The sequence below is a fragment of the Podarcis erhardii genome (genome assembly GCF_964252035.2).
Source record: "Podarcis erhardii genome assembly, chromosome: 5".
Taxonomy (NCBI): Eukaryota; Metazoa; Chordata; class Lepidosauria; order Squamata; family Lacertidae; genus Podarcis; species Podarcis erhardii.
Window position 1 is genome coordinate 37,014,356 of NC_138509.1, and position 17,225 is coordinate 37,031,580.

The 17,225-nt window shown below is 43.9% G+C and overlaps 1 protein-coding gene and 1 long non-coding RNA gene across 2 annotated transcripts; one reads left to right on the top strand and one right to left on the bottom strand.

Moving 5' to 3' along the window:
- The first annotated feature begins 674 nt into the window (after nt 1-674).
- On the top strand, nt 675-6,825 carry LOC309342001. Its single transcript, XR_014156648.1, has 2 exons — nt 675-912; nt 6,526-6,825. It is a non-coding gene; the product is annotated as an uncharacterized lncRNA (long non-coding RNA).
- A 5,690-nt stretch (nt 6,826-12,515) lies between these two features.
- On the bottom strand, nt 12,516-17,087 carry PPP1R3C (protein phosphatase 1 regulatory subunit 3C). The gene is made up of 2 exons (XM_081863939.1): nt 16,849-17,087; nt 12,516-15,076 (listed from the first exon to the last, which is right to left on the bottom strand). Exon 2 carries the CDS (start codon nt 15,073-15,075, stop codon nt 14,131-14,133), a length of 945 nt encoding a protein of 314 aa, XP_081720065.1. The 5' UTR covers nt 15,076; nt 16,849-17,087; the 3' UTR covers nt 12,516-14,130.
- Nucleotides 17,088-17,225: the final 138 nt, after the last annotated feature.

Sequence of the window (17,225 nt, forward strand, 5' to 3'; positions counted from 1 at the left end):
AGGGTAGTCATCAAAGATTTCTGACAGAAAGCAAGCCTCTGTGCCTGTTTTTAGACTCCATATCCAGGACTGCCGGTCTTTATTCTCTTCCACATAGAGATCCTTGATGTTGTCTCCAGGAAAGGGAGAGGGAAGAAATACACCCTTCCAAAAGGATATCCAGCTACTAGCTATGTGCAGCAACACATCACCTGTGCTTCGCCATCTCTTTACTTACTGCAAGGGTCCATTTCCCCAGCAAAAGGACACCTGGCAACATAAACTGCTTTGTCTCTTTTAAAAACCTGTATGTGTGTGTGTGTGTGTGGTCCCTCCCTGCCCCCCGCCCCATGCCCCCAAAATAAATTTTGTAACTCTGGTCTCTTTTTACAACCAGAGTCACAATATTTTTGGGTTGGGGGAGGGACCACAAAAACCCATTTAGTCCAACCCCAATCTCATTATGATATACTGTTTTAAGAACTGTGTATTGGTCATTAATCAAAATCCAATGCTTGTTTGCTCAGAAGTAAATGATTAATCCCATTGTGCCTAACTTTGAGGTAAGAATTTTGGATTGGATTGTCAATTTCTCCTCAGCATTCCTTCATATATTAGCAACTTTCATAGCAGACGATGGTGTTTTTAGTGTGGCAGTGGTCAGGTGGCTCTTCTTAACTTCAGCGTAGGTAATTCTGTGATAGTTTGTTCTTCACTTATGCCAAAGCAAGGCAAACTTTTTTTGCACAGATTGCTATGGATTCTGTTTCTCGATCTGCGCAGCTCTGATCGCTTTGACACAAGGCTTCTTGTCAGCTGCAAGGCAGACTAATTTAGCTACAGAAGATGAGTCAACCTTTGTTTTGTTTTTTTTGCCTTTCTGGCTCTCATACAGCTTCTGACCACAGTTCAGCCGACAACACATTCTTGGAGGTAATTGCAGTCCTGTTAAAGGGAGTAAGGGAAGTTCTGTGGTTAGGCCACAGAAATGTGTCAGGAAATTATCTGCACACTTGTTTCTCAGAACAATCTCATTGATGCTTTAGGGGCTTCTGTATAATAATAATGTCTCACCTGCTCCAATTGAATCTATTCTCCCAGTGGCGTAGCGTGGGGGGTGCAGGGGGGGCCGGCCGCACCGGGCGCAACATCTGGGGTTAGGGCAAATCCACAGGTTAGGGGGCGCAAATCCACGGGTTAGGGGGCGCAAATCCACAGGTTAGGGGGCGCAAATTACTTGCCTTGCCCCGGGTGCTGACAACCCACGCTACGCCACTGTATTCTCCTACTGGGCAAACTAGGCTAGATATGCTCTCTAAATCCCTAATGCACATTCAAAACATGTTTTCCCTCTCAAAGAATTCTAGGCACTGTAGTTTGTTATGGGTCGCTTATAATTATTACTCTGTGAGAGGTGGAGTACAGGTCCCAGAATTCCTTGAGGGAAAGACTCTGTTGCAAATGTGCTTTATAGAATGTGCACAGCCCAAGTTTCTAGAGTTTGCCACATTTGCACCTAGAACTTGCAGACTGCATATTATTATTACTATTACTATTACTATTATTATTATTATTATTATTATTATTATTATTATTATTATTATTATTATTAAACTATGCACCGATTCAAGAATGATATGTACTGCAGCAATACAAATGCATACCTTTAAGATACCTAGACATTGAGGGGGAAATTCATTTTATGCAAATACAGTGGTACCTTGGTTCTCAAACTTAACCCGTTCCGGAAGTCCGTTCCAAAGCATTCCAAAACCAAGGCATACTCTCCCATAGAAAGTAATGCAAAATGGATTAATCCATTCCAGACTTTTAAAAACAACCCCTAAAACAGCAATTTAACATGTATTTTACTATCTAGCGAGACCATTGATCCCTAAAATGAAAGCAATAATCAATGTACTGTAAATAAGACAGTATTGTAGATGATAAAAATTAAAATTATTATTATTTTCTTACTTGCACTGATGATAGTCATTGTTTGGATGGGAAGCTTTTATCCATTTCTGCGGTCACAATCAGTAGCTGAACAGGGTTCCACACAGTCACAAAAACAAATTAACTGAAAAAGCCTCAAAAACAAAAATGCAAAATAAATAGCAAAAACAAAAGCACCAGACTTAATACATTCTGGAAGTTCATTTGACTTCCGAAATGTTAAAAAACCAAGGTGCAGTTTCTGATTGGTGCAGGCACCCAGGAAACCATAGCCAACAGCCGCATGGGACATTCGGCTTCCAAAAAACGTTCAAAAATTGGAACACCTACTTTCGGGTTTTTGGCGTTTGGGAATCAAGGCATTTGAGAACCAAGGCATTTGAGAACCAAGGTACTACTGTACCATAAAAGTTCTTGGAGTGGGGCATACAGTGGGAAAGCCAAGGGAAAGCTCATTTACTACCATAACAGCCTTAGAGACCTAGAGCAAATAAATGAAACAGAATAAAATCCATCCATAGTATTCACAACAAAGGGCAACACAACCTAAGATCTCAGAGCAAACATTCTCAACAGGAGGGAAACTGGAAGACAATTTCAAGGTGGGGAAAACAGATAGTGGGGGGGAAAATGGAGCATCTTCCTCCCCACCATTCTTCTCCCAATTTCAGCCTCCCAATGCCACCTTTTATTTTTTTTAATCAAAAAAATGCAGTGCACATGATATGTGGTTTCAGCCTCTGTCACCAGGGCTAAATAGTAACAATGGTGACTCCCCGCCCCCCTTCCTTCCGCTAATGTTTTTAGATCCAACGTTAGCAGTTTATAATTTTGGCAAATTAGTTGGGTATGTGGGTGAAGAATGGGGAAAAGGCAACAATATTGCAACAGGTATAATCCTCCAACTCCTGCTCCATAAATTATACATTGACTTTGGGAAGTGAGTGCCATTCTTGCAGCCAGTCAGTCTTCGATTTCATAAAGGCAGGTTTGTAAATCTCTTTGGAAATAGACGCAAGCTGTGTAAAGAAGCAAAAAAGCAAATTCTATGTGAATAAGTTTTCCAAGACCAGTTATATACAAAGATGCAGATGAAACGGAGCTTTTTGTTCGTATAGATTTCTGCTCATGCAGGCCTGCGCGTAGATTTAACATTTAATTATATGTCTTTGGGGGAGGGTAAAGCCAGCCAAAAACTGTAATTAGATTCCACGTACTGCCGAGATATTTCTGGAGATAATCGTGTGGTGGGAGAAGAAGCAATTCATGCAAGGTCTGTGCCCAAATGTAGATTTATGAAACACAAACTGTAAGGGCAGAGGGACGTGTGTGCTATTTTCTGCCATCTGAATGTAATTTATATTCTTGTATGAATATTTTAATAGCATGCAAATATTGCACTCTAAACTGAAGAACCAAACGAATTCCCCAATAGAGCAACTGCCACAAATGATCACAACTTAATACTGCAGAATTAATATAGGACATCTTCTTTCTCCCATTATCAAGGAATAGGCTAACCTCCAACATCCCAAACATTTCTGCTGACATATCTGTCTCGCAACATTCAACAGTGGGCTGTTTCCGTGGTGTGAGGATAGTATAGTGTTTTCTGGTGGCATGTACTGGAGGAGTCAAATGAGCTGTGCCCCTGCCACGTGTCTGTTCAGTTGTTTTATTATTAGACTGCAAACGTACAGGGTAAGAACCAAAAAATGTTTGTCAAATTGAGGAGCTGCATAACTCCATGGCAATCTGCTGCAATGCACTTTTATTTAAAAATCATGCATACGATCGCTTCCTTGCAAGGTTCTTTACACACACACACACACACACACACACACACACACACGCACACACACTGTCCTTGTTCCAAATATAGGCTCGGTGTTGAGGGATACCTTTTCTCCTGCATGTGGCAGCCTCTTATGTGAATTGAATGATGGTAAACGACATCGCACCCTCTGCTCATGGTGGGATCCTTAAGATGGTCAATTTGCCATGAAAATGGAGCTCCCTGATTAAGGGCAGAAAACAGACACCACTAGCAGATGGGAATTGCAATTTACAACCCAACAGGGGGAGCAGTAGCAATGATGTAAAATTCTGAGCAACGACTTAAGCAAAGAATCATTGGGTCTAGTGCACAGGAGGAGGGCAGTGTTGGAACTCTTAATTCCGATCCTGGGGTGACGTGCGTGCCCTGTGACTTGGGCAGGGCCAGCCAGCCACGGGGGCACTGTGGGGCCTCTGAGGAGTCTGCCTGCCTCCTCCCACTCAGCTGCCCTACAACTGAGGGGGAGGCAATGGGCGGACTGTTTGGGGCAATGCAGAGCCTGTGGGCGCTCAAGCCACCGCGTCACTCCCAGGAGAGACACGTGCCTCGGGTGCACTGCAGGCCCCGCGGTGAGTCCTGCCCACCATTTTGTCACACACACCCCTCAGTAGGGACACCCGGGGCGGGCCGCACCTACCACACACCCCTTGCTACGCCCCTGTATAGGTCTCCTCTAAATCATGGATAATATCTGTTGTTATATTGTATTTTATGTTGTGAACTGCCATGAGCTCTACAGATGAAGGGCAGTATAAAATAGTAATAGCAATAGTAATAGTTAAGGTAAAGGTAAAGGACCCCTGGACGATTAAGTCCAGTCAAAGGCAACTATGGGATGCAGTGCTCATCTTGCTTTTCAGGCCAAGGGAGCCGTGTTTGTCCACAGACAGCTTTCCGGGTCATGTGGCCAGCATGACTGAACCGCTACTGGCACAAAGGGACACCATGACGGAAACCAGAGTGCACAGAAATGCTGTTTACCTTCCCACTACAGTGGTACCTATTTATCTACTTGCACTGGTGTGCTTTTGAACTGCTACATTAGCAGGAGCTTGGACAGAGCAACAGGAGCTCACTCCGTCATGCAGATTCAAGCCGCCAACTTTCTGATCGGCAAGCCCAAGAGGCTCAGTGGTTTAGGCCACAGCGCCACCCGCTTCCCTTAATAATAGTAATAATAAGCCCCTCCCAACTGTCCCCCAGACAGCCGCTTGAGGCAGTTGCCTCACCAAGCCTCCTGGTTTTACTCCACATTTGTAAAATAACTGCAAGGAAGGGGAGAAAGACAGCATCAGTGAAGTGAACTTATATCTGTGTGTCTGACCCATGAGGAATCGGGAAGGCTGTCATCACTTAAGCCTCAAGTTTTAGACCTGTTGGGTAAATTTCGGAGATAGGAACTCTTAGCTCATGCCACAGGAAAAGTTGCTGAGCTCATGAAACTCTAGAGATCTAATGAGCTCCTGCTCTTGACATTGTTTTCTACTTATAGTAACTGAATGGTGTCCAAGTGCCTTATCCCCTCTGCTGCTGCAATTCTATGCTCCACCGAGAAGTTGGCTTGGAAGAGACTCTGCATTCCTTTCTGACTCCCCTCACAGACACTCAGCTCAGGGCTCAGAATAAATCCAGCAGCTATTAACACTTTGCAGTCTCTGTGTCTGCTTTCCCTCTTTTTAAAACAATCGTCTGTCAGCAGGGTGACCTGTGAGGGAAGCCTGTGCTCCCCTTGCTAGGTTGGGGTGAGGGCACTGCCAACTTCTTTCTCCAAGGTGCAAGGGAGTCTGGCCACTTGCTGTGTTTTCCCTGGGATTGATTTAAAGTCCAGTTGCCTGCAGTAGCCCCCCATGAGATAGTTCCGGACTGAGAACCACCATTAAAACTGATATTTCCCCAGTGTTTTCATACAGTTGCATTTCATAAGCCTGAATGAAAGCATTAATACAACCATTGGTAATATGAATCACTTAGTTGGTGAAATCTATGAGTGTGTGTGTGTTCTTTATAAGATTTTAATCTAAGCTTTCCTCTCTAGCTGTATGCTCAGGCTTTTGGCTCTGAATTTAGATCATAATGTGGTATGAGTTATGGCTTTTTGTGTGTGTTTGTCCTTTTTATTATTGTTGATGGATGAATGTTTTTATATACGTTGTTTTGGGGTGTTCTTTGTTTTAAGTCACTTTGAGACATTTCATAAAAAGTGAAGAATGAGTATAATAAATAATTCTTCATTAAGTGAAGAAAGCCCTAAATGGTCATAGTAGTGAGAGAAGGGGCAGATGATCTGGATAGTTGTCCACGTTTTCCATTGGAGAGCTAAACAAATCTAACTGTGTACCGTACTGTAATAAAGAAAGAAAAGCTGGATATTCTGTTTTTTGGAGAAAATAGATTTGCCATGTCACAGAGAAGTTACCATGCTAACTTCCTAGACAGGAAGGAAGAACATCACATAGATCTTTGAGGTCAGAATCCTTTGGATGTACTTTTCAAAGGATGCATACCTATGTAATGGAAAACTTTCTCACTGTCCACTGCAGAATGTTATCACTGTGAGAGTGTAAATGTGGAGATAAATGAGAGTAAATGCAGAGATGTGCATGGTATACACATTCCAAACACTTAGACAGGCTCTGATACATAGACTAATTTGGAAGCTCTCTCATGTTTTTCCTCTACCATTGAACTGATATAGCCTGTCACACAGAGGGATGAATGAACGAAGGATGATATCGTCCCTTTTTCCCCACCAGCCTTTTAGCACGTTGGTGTGAGAGACAAGAGTCCAACTGACCTGTGTCCGAACCCTGAGTGTGATGAGACCTCTGAAAAGAAGAAAGAGAACATCACCACAGGACTTAACCTATATTGGGACCCAAGGAATTTAACATCCTCTTACCATCAGCATAAGGGACCCTGGGGTTTCCCATAAGTCTGCTGTTATCTTCCTCTTCCTGAACCATTGTTGCTGTTTCAACTATATAAGTAGCCACACTTGGAGAATTCTAACAAGCTGCTAGAATGTAGGATATCATTAAATAGCTTTAAAGAAAGATCACAGCAGATCACTGATATTTGGCTTCTGCAACAATGTGACACTGGAAAAACATGTCAAACTATTTCCCACCGCTGGGCAGCAGAGTTACAGCTTAGCCACATGTGTGATGGGGCAACACAGGGGATGAGGAATGGAGCTTTCTGTAGGTGGAACATGTTGAAAAGGGGGCTTGGTGTGAGAAGGTTGAAGAGTTCTTCTCCTTGCAGCTGCTGATGGTGTGGGAAGCATCTGAGATCCAGAAATTGCTGGCAAGGAAGAATGGCAGAGTACTCGGGTCATTTTATGCTCAGCTTCGTTGGGACCTGCTACCAGGAATATCACAAGGGGCTATTTAAAGATACCATCCACCTACCATCCAAGTAGGAAAAACTTGTCATCATAAAGATTCTGGCCACCAGAGTCCTATCCCTTCTTACTCAGTAATGAACTTTGGAAAGGTCACACAAGCTTAATGGACAAGTTTTCTGCTGTGGGTGACTTTAGACAAGTTCAGCTGACTCACAAGCTGAGACAGGGATCTAGACACCATGACACACACACCCTAGGCAAGGCTGCTGTGGTGCAGTCTACATGGGGCTGTCCCTTGGAGACTGCGCAGAAAGAGTCGTTCATTGAGAGCCAGTATGGTGGAGTGGTTAAGAGCGGTAGACTCGTAATCTGGGGAACCGGGTTTGCGTCTCCACTGGGTGACCTTCAGCTAGTCACACTTCTCTGAAGTCTCTCAGCCTCACTCACCTCACAGAGTGTTTGTTGTGGGGGAGGAAGGAAAAGGAGAATGTTAGCCACTTTGAGACTGCTTCAGGTAGTGATAAAGCGGGATACCCAATCCAATCTCTTCATTCATTTTATTTGTATGCCGCTTTTCCAAACACAAAAATCATGCTGAAAGTAGCTCACAACAAAGAGTGCTTCCTTCACTTTCCATCTTCCCACTTCTGCTTCCAGTTTCTTTACACCTTCCAGGTCAAGGTCTGGGTATAGTTACACACAGCCCAGCAAGATTCTGGCAAATGAGCCTCATTTCTTCATTCAGGTGCTTCTGTTGTGGTTCCTGTTCACTCTTATTGCTACTCAGAGCAACATTTGGACGAGAAACAAAATATGAAGGAGCTGACACCTAAAATGCCCACCCCTGGCCATTCCCCCCCTCCCAACACACACACACTTAAGTAGAATCATAGAATTGTAGACTTGAAAAGGACCCTGGTGATCATCTAATCTAATCCCCTTGCAATGCAGGAATATCCAGTTATATCCATATGCGGATTGCATCTGCAACCTTGGCATTATCAGTACCAGGCCCTAACCAACTGTGCGATCCAGGCCTCGAGGAGCAATACTGGTTTTAGCTAGGAAAAAGATATATGTATATCAGTTAATCAAATGTTCTAGATTATAGACTTCTCCTTGAAAGATTGTTTTTTTATCCCGGTCCCGGACATCTCTCCTTGCAACTTAATTTCCGAGTCATTTGCTTAAGCCTTAAGACCACAGCTGCTTGCAATGCTTACTTGAAAGCAAGTTCCATCGCAATAAATGAGAGCAACTTCTGAGTCCAAAAGAAGCACACGCTCAACTGGAAAACGGTTCCTTTTCCCCCCATTCCTGTTGGAAGCGAACAGATTGAATTGAGGAGGTGAGGTGAGTGATGCCTTTTCCTGCATGCCAGGCTTGACTCCAACCCCCTTGGATTTCTGCCTGCCATATTTTTACCCCGTTCTTCTCCCTCTCTCTGGCTATGTGTGCAATGCGGAGGAAGCGCCTAATGCTTGGCAATCAGCGTGGGAAGATTGGAACTGGTGGCGAGTTTTAATACAGCGCTGTGGAAACCATCCAGAGACTCTTGTCTACCGCTCCCCCATTGTTCTGTCTCATGCTACACACGTCACCAATTTATGAGGGTACAAAGACACTTAATTTAAGCCACGGCATGAATGAATTTCCCCGCTAAGGGAAAGAGGCCACGAGAGAAGGGGCAGGAGAAAAGAATGATTTGTGGCATCAAAAGTAGCTGCTGTGCAAAATCTCAGGGAAGGGAGCTGGAAAGCACTAGGCCAGGCTCTGCTGAGGGGTCGTGAAGGCTGAGCCCCACTGATTTTATAACGAATTACCCACAAGAACTAATTTTACCCCATGACTCAAACTGAATTGAACAAAAATAGGTAGCACCTAGGTTTTTATTAGGCGTTGAGGGTCAAAGATAATTTTAAATGCTTAAAGCTTAAATAGGAATAGGAAATAAAAGTAAATAGGTACCGTACTCCTACTGGATGTTTCTAAGTCTGTGGATATTTGGGGCTAATACTCCTAAAGCATTGTTTACTTCCTCTCTCCTCTCCTCCCATTGCTCGGTCCCTGCTCCTGCCAACCTAGCAGTTCAAAAGCACATCAAAGTGCAAGTAGATAAATAGGTACCGCTCCGGCAGGAAGGTAAACGGCGTTTCTGTGCACTGCTCTGGTTTGCCAGAAGTGGCTTAGTCATGCTGGCCACATGACCCGGAAGCTGTACTCCAGCTCCCTTGGCCAGTAAAGCGAGATGAGCGCCACAACCCCAGAGTCTCCCCAACCGGACCTAACAGTCAGGGGTCCCTTTACCTTTAAATTTCACAGGGGTAATCCTATAAACAGGCTTTTCCCAGGAAAGGTTAACAGATAATGCATACCTAACTACTCTGCTCATCACCTTGTTAACAGACAGTTACCTTGAGCATCTGAAGAATTTTTCTTCACTATGCTTTTGTATACATTAATAGTGAAAAGCACTTGCTGATGGTCAGTTGTGTGTGTGAAACCATTTCTAAAAACTCAAGTATAGCAAAGCTGGGGCGGGTGGGAGAGGAATATCTATGTTTGTTCAATATAGTATGAGAAATGCAAACAGTACAAATCTCCCCCTTGTTAAAGGGAAAAAGGGAATCAGACTGTGGAGAGGAAAATCTGGAATGTATTTCTAAGGAGGGAAGATAATTTTACATAGGGAACAGTCACAGCAGGAGGATATATGGTATGAAGTATCAGCATTCAATGCTGCCCAAGTTTGGGGTGAAGTCTCTGAAATGCATCCTCTACTATTTCCAGCTGTTTTCAATCAGCATAATTAACAACTAAGCCTATTCATCTGTTTAAAAAATTGCATGAACTGCTTGAATCTCATGTCATTGCTGGCCCAAAGTGTGGCCCATGCACACAGTCCCTCCAACTTATGCAAAGCAGCAGAAAGAATTATCAGGAGGAAACAGACTCATAGAAGTCAGTGCCAGTCTTTGTTTGATTCTCCTCCAAAAGGTCTCTGCTTCAATGTAAGACTTGTCACAAGTTTATTTTAATACAGTGGTAAAGAGCCCTGCATTTCTGAAGCCACAAGGCATGCACAGACAAATAGCATAACTCTCCTCTCTTAAAAGCCAGCACAAAAATAAAATGAAAACTTTGAGAGGTTCTTTCTGTCTGAGAGGCACCCTCTGAGATGTTCTTATGGTTGTGTGATTTTTAAATCCATGAGAGCAATTTTGTTAATAGTTTTACCTTGAGGCATGAAAAGACATTTGGTAAACAAAAAGGATTTGAACAAAAAGCTAAGACTTTGAGAGGAATTGTAAGGGCATTGCAAATAATGAAATGTCCTCACTGTTAACAACTTTCCACTGAAATGGGGAGGGGGGGATGCAGCAAAGGATAGCCTGGACTCTTTTAATCGTTTTCCGTGAAAATAACATGTTGCCTTTGTGCATTTAGAGCCTAACAAATAGAAAGCAACTACTTCTTCTTCTCATTTGCTGACACCCAATGTTACTATGAAGGCAACAAGACATTTCACTTCTGTTTACTGGATTTGCTTACCAAATAATACGAAATAATTCACTTCTGTTTACTGGATTTGCTTACCAAACAAACGCACATCAAGGGTTCACCCCATTCAAATGTGAAGTTCATATTTTTGCATCTGATGATGGATGTTGATTCTAGTCCACAAAATATTGTGCCATAATACATTTCTTAGGGTTGTAGCCAATGTTGTGTGTCCAGAGTTTCACTTGCACAACAGAACTTCTCCTTCTCCTTCTTTCCTTGCAGGTGCACAACATTTGCTCCAGAGGATCTCTTGATCCTTCGGAACAGATTTGGGGGATGGAGAGAGAAGAGGGGAAGGAGAAGTTCTGTTGTGCAAGTTGAAGTCACTGAGGTTGAGGACAAAAAATAGGGACATATTTTCCATTTCTCTCTTCTGACAGAGGTTATCCTACACGGTGACCCAAACTGGGCCTAAACCCCGATTGAAATGGATCTCAAAAAAGTACCATATTTTCCCATGTATAAGATGCCCCTTATTTTTGGGGACTCAGATTTAAGAAAATGGGGGGAGACACTATCCGTGTATAAGACACCCCCTAATTTTTCACAATATTTTTCGGGGGGAAACCTAGTCTTATACACAGAAAAATACGGTATGTTTCTTTCAAGAGTGCCTGAATAAAGTGCTTTGGGGCAAGTTTTGTGTTTTTTGTGAAGGCCCAAAAAACCTACCCAGATCCTTTGCAACAGTGCTATATCTAACAGATAACTCTACATTATTATTTGGAAAAAAGGCTTGGTAGCCAAACATCTCAAGGCTAATCTACTGAAGCAAGATATTGTTTGCTTATCAATTATTGCAGTTGACTGAAGTTCCTAGTTATCAAATAACCTATATTAGTAATTTAAAAATCCAGGTGACATATGCCTAGTCATATAAGCAGAAAGGAGGAGGGGAAATTGTATTAAAGAATGATCCAGCCTTTGTTTGCATTTGCAAAGGGCAGGGTGCAGAGATACTGATATATGCAAACAGAACGATTCATGTACCACCCACACTCAGCTACCAGGGCATGCACACAATGCATGCCATTTCATTGATGCACCAGACATGCTATTGAATACCAGACTGTGAGACTCCTCCATAGGAGGGCACATACATACCCTCAGCCCTACAGCAGGGCATCAAATCTAGCAAGTTCTGGTGAATCAGAGCCCACAGCTTGCTGACATGAGAAAGCATGGACATGGGGGATACTGGAGCTTGTGTGTTTGTGTGTGTCCTCTGTATACCCAGCAGCCATCTTCATATGCAACATCATAGATGAATAGATGACAGAATGTAAGAGCATGACAAAGTGAGAATGTGGGCAGGGGCGGAGTTAGGGGGTGTGGACCACCCTGGGTGTCTTCGCTGAGGGGGGTGACATGTGGCAGTCGTGGGTGGGCATCGCGCCAAATGTCCGCCATTGGTGGATTGCTCCGTGCACCCTCTGTGCCCCGCCACCCTTGGGAGCACGCCCACCCTGGGCAGCACGGGCATATGCTCTGCCGCTGAATGTGGGGAACTGTGGAAGAGATTATACTGCAGACACAGCCAGGGGTGTTGACATATTGGAAGCTTTGTGGGTTAAACAGTAGCTTTTAACTGTTCTCTGCTCTTCAGCAGCACACACAGCCATTAGCTGATGATTAGGAGCTCTGGAAGAGGGAGGTCTTAGATATGGGCAACAGCAGGTGGGAACATATCCCCTGGGCTTCTTGTTTGTTTGTTTGTTTGCCACCTGATTCAGCCACTGACTGAACAACCCAGTGAATCCCAGCTTTTACCTTTCCCTCAGCAAAGGCCATGCTATGATGTTCAAGTCCTTCACAAGAAAAAGATTGCCACAATTATCAAAACACAATTTATTTTTTAAAGTGAACTGTTTACACAGTAGTGTGGTACAGTGGGGGGGCAGGGGGAGAAGAGGCTTTTCCCTTTTTTGCGATACAAATTCCATGTCAGTACTGGTGGAACAAACAGTATAATGATGTGATTTGCATTTTCCATAGACACCACCACTACAAAACAAGTTAAGTGAACACAGAGATATGTACACATACTCCTATTACGATTGGCTTTTTCGTATACAGTCCGTGCCAAAATTACACTATTATTTACAAAATGCTATATATCTGGGGAAGATTAAAGACTATAATCAGAAAGTCACAACAACAACAACAGCTTTCTGTGTCTGTAACAGCTACAAAAAAAAATGAGGTATGAGAAAGTGTATAGAAAACTATTTCTATTTATGTGCAAGATGCATACTGTTATTTTAGACCAATTAGCTTGAGAAGTGCAGCTACATTATTACCCCTTCAATATGAAGGACTTTTAAATTGCTTAGCTTTATTTTACTGTTGTGAAGAGCTATTTCTTGGAGAAGAAAAACATTACTAAACTCTACAACAAGCAAGATAATAGGAGAGTTTGTCTCTACACTGAACAAGGCAAGCTGAGCAGCCAGTGTCTACAGGATTAAGGCATTTCATTCAGTCTCTCTTAAAAACAAAACCGTGCAATCACAGGAAACCCTGTGCGATTATTTTTGTTTTTTTAAGGCATAGCCTTTGTGTACATAGGATGAAGATCTACCTGTGAAGTGCGGTTGCAAAAATAGCTTACTGTTTGGCAAGTCGAAAGACAAGATTCCAGAAATCAAGTCTACAGCTTTGCAGGGGCCTATTTACATGCAGTTCCTCAGCCCCTTATGCTTTTCACACTTCCTCTCACCCCCTCCACACATATCTAAGCCTAATGGTCAGAAATTCAACAGATGCAGCTTTCCCCACTTGTAATTCACTGATGAGGAAAGTGCTGTCTGTTAGAAGTGCTGCCTGTCTGTACAGCTCTTACAAGGCACACACTGCTTCCTGCTGTACTTTTGCCCCTACAATACACCATACCCCTTCCCCCCCCCTCTCTCCCCACTTCATTCCCACTTAAGGCCCCTTTTCACCACAATCCTAAATACCGAATTGTATTCTGGCCAAGACCAGCTTTGTCTTGACTCAGGCCTCAGGTTTGGCAGTTTGCCTCTCTCACACAATCTCCGCTACAACTTAAAAAGTAGGCACGAGGTTTTTTTGTGTGGCTGCCTCTGCAACATCCCCCCCCACACACAATCACAGCTTCCCAAAAAGACACCACACACACTATTACTTCTTCACAAACTTCTCTGCTGCCCCCTAGTTAAGGCAAGTGGACAGCAAGTTAATGGTATATCGATCACTCGTTTTTTACATTAGGAGATGTTCTCACAGAAATTCATATTCTCTCTCCCTCCCCCTGAAGTCCAAGTTGTGGCTGGTAGTTTTTTGTTTTTAAATGTAAATGCATAATGTTCACAGTCATTTTCCCTTTTAAAAAAAGTAGTCAGCCTACCCTTCTAGGTGGCTTGCTAATGCTTATTGGGAAGTTTAAAGTTAGGTGGCAACAGATGCCTCTGAGTTCTATTATCATTCACCAATATGGAGACAAGCTTTCAATCCTGCTCCAGCTTTGCCATTCAGGGAAGAGGCCGTTGGCTACCCGAGGGCTACCCAGCTGTTCACAGCCTGCCTCGTGCCCTTTTCTTGCCGGTTTGAGAGTCATGCAGCCTTTCCTGGGAGACGGCACTTGGACTCCATCCGACTTCCATTCTGCATGGACAATCTTGTAGTTCTGTCCATCGTTATTGTCCCAGAATGTGTGCTCATCGCTTTGGTAATACACGCAAAACTCAATGTTCTGCTCAGCGGCAATGACAGGAGGCAAGTCAATAGCAAAGGAGAAGGTATCGTTGTCAGAGTCTCCATACACGTTGTTCATGTAGACGCAATTTATGTCGGAATAGGTTTTCCACGAATCATAGGTGACCCGAATCCGCACCTTCTTCTCAAAACTCACATTTTTCACTTTCACAGTCCCTGAAACAGCCCTTTCTTGGAGGGTGCAGTTCTCAAGACACACAAAGTTCTTCTGTAAGTGGTTCCGGAAGTCCAAGTAATCCGCCGAAGGCTGAACAAAACCCAGAATCAAGTTCTTTTCCTCGTGTAGTTTTAAGCCAGCAGTTATGTCTTCAAGGTCTAGCAGGTCAAACTGAAGATCCCACCCTGGATTCTCCTGAAACTCAGAGAAGACATGAATGGCGGTGAGAGAGAGACCTTTTGAGTCTGCAAAGACGACTCTCTTCTTGGCTCGTCCGGCAGAGCGCTTCCAGTCACTGTTTTGGGACTCAGTTTCACGTTTCACATTGAGGCACGGTCTGAGAGGCTTAAATCGATCCACAAAGTTCCTTCTCTGATATTCGTCAAGTGGGTTGAGAAAGCTCTTCACAGGTGGCGAACGAGCCAAGCATATTCTCATGGCCACATCTACAGGCATGATAGAACTGGATAGGGGCCTTGGGTCCAAGACTTCTATCATTCTGCAATGTAAACAAAAATCAGTTAGGCTTGCGTTTGTACTGGAGGACATGTGCTGGAGGGAAGCCTCTGCAAAAGACTCCCTTTGCTTACACTCGCCCTCGTTCATAATTCATCATTTGCTGGCTGGGAGGCTGTAAATAATTCAGTCACAAGCAAGATTAGCCAGAACAGTGACTGGCAGCCAGATGCGGAACTGATGAAATAATAACACCCTATTCAGAACACTTGGATGAATTCCACATGCCATTTTGAGTCAGCCACGTTTTTAAATTCATGTTTGCTTTGCACCTATGAAAGCTTTTTGTATTTGTTTTATCAATAAAGCTCAGAGCAGGAGGAGTGCGCACAATAAGGTTCTTAGATTGTAGATTCATACTTGGAAGGTAATCACGGCTCCCAATGCACAAGAAAAGGAAAGCATGCCTATCTTCTGTTAAAATTATAAAAAAGCATCTAAGTAACATTCATGAGAAATAATTCCTTTTTAAATCCCTTCTATGGAATCTCTTACGTACCAAACAGACAATATTTTCATGATGCTTCCTACAACTCTATTTAAAAAATATATATATAGGTTTGCATCCAACTTATAGCACAATCCTGACCCATGTCTACTCAGAAGTAAGTCCTATGTAATAAGTAAGGCTTGTTCCCAAGTGAGTGGTGCTATGACTGCAGTTTTAGCCATACTCAAGAGTAGACCCAGTGAGAGGAATCGTTTGTACTGGGTCTGCTCTGAATATGACTTAATCAGATACATTGCTATTCATCCCTCTCTGAAGCAATTCAATAGTTAAATACATTAAGATACCTCATTAATTTCTCTGTGTACATTACATACAGGAAGCCAGCTATTCCCCCCTGTACATTTCTTGTAGGCAACTATGGTTACTTATGACAGTCTTAAAGTAATGCAGAGGGTTATAAGAGGAATCACTGAAGACTACAATAGTTGGCGCCTGTGGCGTGAGAGAAGCCTTGTTTTAACTGCAGCTTTCCCACAAGCTCAGAAGAGACCGTTTAGGCCTAAGCAAGTACAAATCAACTTTATGAGGAGTCCAGCGATGAGGCTATTGGAATTTTCTAGACTCCTGGGAGGAAGGTTTCAAAGCAGAGCTATTTATGTGGCTTTTCATGAACATCACCCCTCTGTTGGCCCGGGAGGACAATGGCAGGATGACTCCCAATTCTGACAAGGTTGCAAGAAGCAGAAGAGAATGAGCCCACAGAGCCAAACCCCTTTCCTTCCTCCTCACGCAACCCCTTGTCTTTTCACTGCGTTTGCAAGATGAGAAAAGCAGGTATCTTTCCTGAAACCATTTTCTTGCAGAGCTAGGTGGAAGTTTCTGGTCGTTATGCTGAAACAAGCCCTTATTCTACACCAAGAGATTAACTCAAACAGGCGAGGGATGATAGGAGCAAGTTGCTTTGCTGACAGAAAACACGCCAACACCTTCCTTAAGTAGGAGTTAGGTATAGGATCCGAAACCCCCTCCTGTAAAATGCGGCTTTCCAAAAACGCTTCGTCAGAGAACCTGCACTAGGTTGCAGCCACAGCGCGACTCATGACGAAGCAAAAATAAAACCCCCCGATCCTTCCCCGGCTTGCTCGGAAGCAAGTCCCGCCGCGCTCAGCTCCGAAGCAAGTGGGTGCAGGATTGCAATCTTGCTGAAATCGCCCCCTTTCATTCCTAGACATGGCCCTTCCCCGCTGCAAAGGACCCCCATATACATATATATATACACACACATATACGCACAACAGGCTTACCTGCGTTAAATAGAAGAAAGTGGACCCGAGGAGAAGCCCATAAATATGGAGGGACGGTCGTGCAAACGGCAATCGGGGCTTTTCCGTGCGGCTCGACGGAGGAGTAACTTCCGCACGAGGCTTTGGGACTTTTGCTCTCTCTGTGGTTTTAACTCACCCAGGGCGTCCCCCCGCCCCCGATCCTCGCCCGCAGACTCAGCACCCCGCCAGCCTCGCTCCTGCTGCTTATCAAACGCTGCGCCGTCTGCTCCACGTGAAAGCGCCGCGGAAGCCAATCGCGTCGCAGGCCAGGCGCCTGCCAAGCGAATCAGCGGCGGGCTGGCCGCGCTGGGGGAGGCGTGATAGCTCCGCTGCCAGGAGGTGCCGTGGGATGGGGG